At 48.0% G+C, this 6624-nt stretch overlaps 1 protein-coding gene across 1 annotated transcript; it reads right to left on the reverse strand.

The window, feature by feature from the left end:
* Positions 1 to 1165: 1165 nt before the first annotated feature.
* On the reverse strand, positions 1166 to 6532 carry LGALSL (lectin, galactoside-binding-like). Its single transcript, XM_009876689.1, has 3 exons — positions 6441 to 6532; positions 5804 to 5981; positions 1166 to 3123 (listed from the first exon to the last, which is right to left on the reverse strand). The coding sequence occupies exons 1-3, from the start codon at positions 6494 to 6496 to the stop codon at positions 2980 to 2982; spliced, it is 378 nt and encodes a 125-aa protein (XP_009874991.1). The 5' UTR covers positions 6497 to 6532; the 3' UTR covers positions 1166 to 2979.
* Positions 6533 to 6624: the final 92 nt, after the last annotated feature.

Below are 6624 nucleotides of genomic sequence, written 5' to 3' on the forward strand. Positions count from 1 at the left end.
CCTTTCCTGAGCTCTCAGCCAAACCACGACCCGTGAGAAATGGGTTCACAGCCCTGCTTGCCTCGAAGCCTGGCTCAGAAACCACAACAGGGCAGAATCGGGCGGTGGGCGCCGCAGTTGGTGGAGTTGTGCAAAGGCAAAACCGGAATCAGATTCCGAAAAAGCATTTTCCTGAGACAGTAAACAACTGGAGCAGGAAGAGATGGGAGTGCCCAGCGCAGCAGGTGGGAACAGAGGCAAGGCAGGGAGAGACGCCGCTGACGTGGTGGTGCACCGGGTTCATCTTGGCATCGCTGTGCCGTGCCGAGCCTGTGCAGCGCAGCGGAGGGCTGAGGGCTGTGCTAACCTGCCAGCAACCCAAAGTCAGCCAAACTGCTTTTCCTGGGCTACAGCAAAGGCCTGGAAGGGGCAGTCCCTACCGGTGTGCTCTCAGGGAGATCCGTTCTGGGTCTGTGCTGCTGTAGGCTCATGGTGCTACCTGCGCTCTCCAGCCTCCTCCTTCAGGCCCACAGGACTCGCAGGACAGCCTTAAGCAACGGCACCGCATCAGCAAACCTGTCTTTACGTACCCAGCTGGAGAAAGCACTAGGCAGGGAGGGTGCTAAATATCCCTCCAAACAGAATTCATCTTCTGCCTGCATCTGCCGTGGAACCACAGAACACTTCCAAGCGGGCGAAAAATCCAAACTCCTCATGTAGAAGCACCTTTCCCTTGGATTTTTATTATCATCATCATCACCATCATCATCATTTTTAAGAATGTATCTTGTACCGAAACACTGTCAGCATTCTTTATACAATGGAAAATGACAGAGTCATCACTTACCACGTAAAAGAGTAAAAACAGAGCAAGACAGGAACATTTCATATCAAGATTTAATCTGGAGTACAAATAGAATCTGGTGTACAACTTAAAAGCCACACACCAGATAAAAAGATCATCTGGAAAATAACAAGTTCTCTCTGAATTTGGAAAAAGGAGGAAAAGTCAGGGAATGTCAATGTTAAGGCTAAAAATTCCATTTTTAACTTGTATTTTACAGGTGGCAGTCTGATTCTTAACTTGTCTGCAGCAGCAGCAACACCCCCCTGGCTTTACAAAGAGATTTGCACTTGCATGAAGTAAGAATCAGGCTTCTATGCTCTGAGGACTCTGATTGACCTCAGCAGGCTTTGGACTAGAGCCACAGTTGGAATTTCAGCGTGCAGTCTAAGGCTTCTTAACTGCAGGCCAAATTAGTGTAAAATGAGGCTTTGCAACTGGCGTTCTACCCTTACCTTTGGATATTCCAGTTCTGGTTGCTTTAAACCACAGCTTTATTGCAGGTTTAACATAGTTCTGTTTGTGAGATTCTTCTTTTTCTTTTTTTTTTTTTTTTAAATACTGTGCTACAAAGGATGTTTCTGTATTCTGTGTCTTAGGAAGTCCCTATATTACATGTTTTCAAAATTCCCTAAATATATGTTTATATCATAACTACCCACAAGACCCGCAATAGTCTATTGTGAGCAGCCAAGGAAAAAAGTGTATTTAGTCCTAAAGAAGTCAAGAAAAGTGGCTGTGTTCATTTATAGTGTAGCACAATGACTGTGTTCATACAGCTATACCTACTATTTAAAAAGCTACTTGGAAAGTTATTATTCATGTGCAGTAGCTGATTTTCAAGCATTAATAACTTGGCTGTCTAGACAAGTTTTAATTGTCATATCAAAGGCCGAATATGTTCTCAAACAAAGTGCAAAAAAACTCCCATCTCCTCTGGAAAGAGGCTGGTTCTCTTTCTGAAGTAAGAGGCTGCCAAATTTAACTTTTTTTCTCAGGTTATAAAAGCACAGTTAAACACACAAATTTGCTTTTTAAGTTTTTTAAAATGGATCGACTTTAAGTCAAACCTATCCCGTGCAGCAAAGTTAGTAAGCCCTGAAAAACAGTTTGTAGTGAAAATGCAGAGCTACCCCCACCCCCAGCAGCTACCATGCCCACACCTCCCAGGGCCTAGAGGGCTCCAGTAAAATGTCACTAAATGGTCGATAGGAAACAGGACTTTTCAAGAGTTTACCCAAAGAACCTAAGACGTTTTGTACATTCAGAATGTTTACACTTTGCTGTTCTTCACCATCAGTAAGATTGTTCATTTCTACTAATAATACATACATTGAGTATAAATAAATAAACTACAGATAAGCTTTAAAAATGGTATTAACAGTACATTGTGCAAAAACTCATACCGATCTACATTCTATGCAAATACCCTGACTAAAATATACAGGCTGTGTCCTCACACCCTCATTCCATTTTTGCACAGTCCTTGGGCCAAGTCAGCGGCTGGGAGCAATCAGCAGAACTCCCCTGCGAGCCACGGCGGCGACGCTGCTTTACACCAGCAGAAGAGCTGGCCCCCAGGCGTGTGCAAAAATCCCACAGAAATCAGTGGGAATTGTGCTTGACTAAGGACTAGACCATCTGATTGTACCCCGGTAACGTGAGCGGGAGTTTTGCCATCGATTTCCAGGGAACCAGGCTCAGGCCCTGGGTAAGGACGTCAAGACGTGGCCCTATGTTGTGCTACACTACTCCACTTCAGTGCAGAAACAATATTTGCAAAAGGAAAACGTTTTGTTTGCTTGTTTTTTGTCGTTGTCATTGCTGTTCAGTAACCGGTTCTAGTGCTGCATTTCAGAAATCACCTTTCTGCGAGATTTGAAACAAGACTGCAAGTCTTTCTGAATCCAGTCCAATTTGATTATCCAGCACCGGTGGGCTATTTTGATCCAAGAAAAACGGCTCAATGTCTATTAACCAACAACGTTCTTCATTAGGATAAACAACAGCCCGGTTCATTGGCACAGGAGTGAAGAACTGCATGCGGAAAAGGAACGGGGCAGCCCTCCTACCATAGCTGTGTCGCGAGCCGGCTGTCACTTCTCCAAATGGACGATGGCACCTGAGCCGGTTTGGAATCTGCGGTCCTGACGAGCTCAGCCCAGTTTTGTAAGCTGAAGATCTCCGTTTATCTTTATCGTGTCAATTGCTGACAGTGTTTCAATACGGTGGTAAAAATCAAAGAGCTGATGTCCATCCACAAATATTCTAAAACGGGGATGCTCACAAAGTATCTCAACCTGTAAAAAACAAAATGAGGAAGCAGGTTGTTCACAATGTAGTTGGGAAGTGATTTCACAGAATACAACGAGCACTCCACGAGCCTTTAAGCAGTGTTGCTGTGGTTACACGTTTTTGGTACTTATGTGCCACAAAACAGCCAGGGCTGAGGCCAGTTTTCCCCCATGACACCCGTTACACTGTGATGGATCTGCTCTTGCTTCGCAGCGATGTTAATCCCACCTCACACTGTTGTGGTGGGAAGGACTCTGCAACTCGGTCCCACTGGCATCAGGGAGGTTTTGCCTCTTGAATAATGCCAGAAGCAGACTCAAACTCCTAATTACAGGGGGAAGAAACTGTATTTCCAACTCAAATCTTGCATTCCTTACCACAGATTTTTTTTTTTTTTTAAATTTTTGCTGCAGAATGAGGGGGCAGTTTCCTCTGCAATGCTTTCCATGCGTCCGTTAATTTACTGTAAAGGAACGAACACAAGAGGAGTGACAGGTCTGCCCTCCCCTCCCACACATGCTCACAAAGCTGCTGCAAAACTAAAAAGCCTCCTCTCTTGCGGCTGCAGACAGCCCAGGACTCCCTGCTGGACCAGACTCAACACTGGGGCTGCAGTGAGGGAAACGTGGTGAGGGATGGCTTGAATTCAGCTACACAGTTCACATAAGGCACAAACAGCATCAGGGAGAGACACAGCTCATCCCTCCTGGAGCCTTGCAGAAGCGCTCTGGAAAAGCCACAAAGCCTGGAGCTGAACAAGCTTGGACAGGTTGGGAGATTCCTGACGTCACGGGTGGCTCGAGAGGGTGCCCTGTCGCTAAGCTGCCCCGGCAGAGGCAGGGATGCGAGGGCACGGAGCGCGCGCCTCTCGTCCAGGCCCTCGGAGACCTCCAGGTCTGGACAGGCTGAGAAGAAAACCTGCAGGCAAGCCACATGTCAATCCCGGGACACGTCTTGGGTAGCCTGAAACGAAGTGCTGCTTCCAGGCACTTGACTCTGCTGCTGTTACAGCGCATAAAAATGGGAATGGGGCCAGCGACAAACTGAGCCAAAGCCCGACTGACTCGGGGCACGTTGCGCTGGGATAAGGAGCAGAAGAGTCCGGGAGATCTGAAGCTCCTGGGGACCTGCCCGTGTGCCACGGAACAGGGAGGCGCCCGCGGCTGCCACGTAGCTCCTGTGTCACTGCGGCAGGTGAATCCAGCCTTAGGCCTCGTTATGTAAAAGATATGGTTAGCCTCAACACTGCTTACGATCCATTTTTTTTCAGATCACCCTGGGCCACGCCAGAAGGATAATTGGACTGGATCACAAGTAATTGGCAAGAACACTTAATAGTCTTAATTTCTTCACTGAGAGGAAGACCGTCAAAGGTACAAAGTCAATCGGGAGCCTGTATTTCATTTGGGAAAAAAGGAAAAAAACCACCAACCATTAACCCAGAACAACTGCCTTTCTACAGCATCTCACGCCAAACGTGCAATATCGCTGTCCTCTGACAGCAGCTGTCATTAGCGGGACACCCACAAAACGTGCTCTGGATAATTTGTCTGGCTTGTCTGAGGGCCCAGGCACCACCCACCGCAGCAGGTAGTGTAACCCTCTCGGCCTGAGCGCAACCAAGGCTCTGAGCCCTTTCAAGTGCATTTCTCACACGCACCAAAGGCTGTTGCCACTTCTGATGGGAGAGTTTGTAGAAGCAAGTAGAGCGCAACCAATTTGCCGCAAACCGAGTCATAAACACCCTCTCAAAGCCCAAGCATCTGGGGAGACGTGAGCTTTTGGGGTTGGGGCAGATTATCTTGGGGGCAAGGAGGATTAAGAGAGTTTGGCAGCTGGTCAGAGCGTTGGCATTTAGCAGAGGGGCCAGTAAGGTTTCATAAGAGGGGCGGGGAGGAGGAGGGTTTTTCTGGGTCAGCCGCATGCAGAAGGCATGCAGCCTTTTTTCCTCAACGCCGTGAAGCCGCTGAGAGAGAAGCGGCCCTCTGCAGCCGCATACTTTGTTAGTCCTGATTTGCAAAGACATCTTCACACAACCATAAACACTACAGATGGGAATCTGCTTCTAGGTCAATCCAGTCCACCCCTTGCTCCACAGCATTTCCACAGACACCATTTTCAAGCGACTACAGACTTAATTTTGACAGGAGATTTAATCTCAGAGCTCAGAAAAGAATACCACTATTGCTTAGCTGTTTAATCTCTGAACACAAAGGGCTACGGTCAACCTCAGCGTAACATCCCTGGAGACAAAGGATGAACAAGATCCTTATTAGCTGCACTAAATTGCAAACACTACGTCCATTAGAAAAAACCCCATCCAAACATACAGCAGTCCCATGGAGTATTTACATTCTCCAGTAATAACTTGTAATGCCCTAATAACACGGAAGTGCTTTTTAATTTATAGCTATAAAACTAAACTCAGGAAGTGCTCTTCATCACACAGCGTTACAACCTCCGACTTGTCATAGCACCCTGGTGAGGTGTCCGCAGCTCCATCCCAACTGCCCGCAGCTGCACGCAGCAGCGGGATCTCTGCGCCACTTCTGATCGATACAAACAATCCGGCAACCGGTGTCTGAATCGGGGAGGCGCGAGGGCTACGCTGATTTCACGAGACATCGCAAGTCTGTGTTACACTCTGTCAGACAGGGCGCACGCTGCTGTCACCCCGGTACTCACCCTAAAAGGCTGGTCCGGTATAAATGGAAAGTACGGAATAGACGATTGCTCTTCCCCCCATTCTCCAGCTACACAAGAATTTCTGACAAACTGTCTGTCTGTGAACACAGCTTTCAGTTCAATAGCTACATCCGCAGGAGGATCTTCTGACTCCCCGCAAGTCAGGCTGATGCCAAAGCTGCAACACAAACAGAACGGCTCTCATTCAGCCAGAAACAAGCAAATAAGCCCCAAATGCCGCCGGACTTGCTTCTTGGCTTATTAAAGCCACTGGCGGTATAGCGACACGGGGGGTGACACCTCAGCTCATTCCGGGAACGCTCTGAAAGCTCACCAGGGACAAGAACACACTTCCAGCATATATATATGTGTACGGGCGTGCGCATGTGCATATACGTGTATATATACGTGTGTGTATATACATATATATATATGCTCCTTTATTCCCAAGTGAAACGTTGGGAAAAGAGGATCCCTTAAAGAAATGCCCCCTCTATGGGTCAAAGGAGAAATCAGCACGCTATATTTAAAGCGATAAAAATAATCCCTCTCCAGCAAGGAGGGATCCGTGTCTCTGTGTATGTGTGTGTGTGTGTGGCCGCCTCCCCACGTCCCCTCCCCGGGCCCAGGCTGTTACCTCTCGGGGTTGAGGTCCACTATGCCCATAACCAAGATCTTCTTTCCCGGCCTCATTCCTCCTTTGATGTGCCCACAGAAGGGGACGATCTGCAAAGGACAGCGGGGAGGGTGGCCAGGGTCACTCCGCAGCGGCAGCCGGGCGGGGGGAAAGGGGCAAAAAACCCCCCACAAACACCCCCCCA

This window comes from Apaloderma vittatum, unplaced genomic scaffold (assembly GCF_000703405.1).
Source record: "Apaloderma vittatum isolate BGI_N311 unplaced genomic scaffold, ASM70340v1 scaffold8059, whole genome shotgun sequence".
In the NCBI taxonomy this organism is placed as follows: Eukaryota; Metazoa; Chordata; class Aves; order Trogoniformes; family Trogonidae; genus Apaloderma; species Apaloderma vittatum.

Bases quoted from the DNA above. Each gene is read 5' to 3' on its own strand.
- LGALSL (XM_009876689.1), bottom strand. From the start codon at position 6,496: ATGAGGCCGGGAAAGAAGATCTTGGTTATGGGCATAGTGGACCTCAAC. The intron at 5,982-6,440 runs GTAACAGCCTGG...TTTGTGTTGCAG, and splicing joins GTGGACCTCAACCCCGAGAG to CTTTGGCATCAGCCTGACTT. The intron at 3,124-5,803 runs GTGAGTACCGGG...TGTTTTTTACAG, and splicing joins TACCGGACCAGCCTTTTAGG to GTTGAGATACTTTGTGAGCA.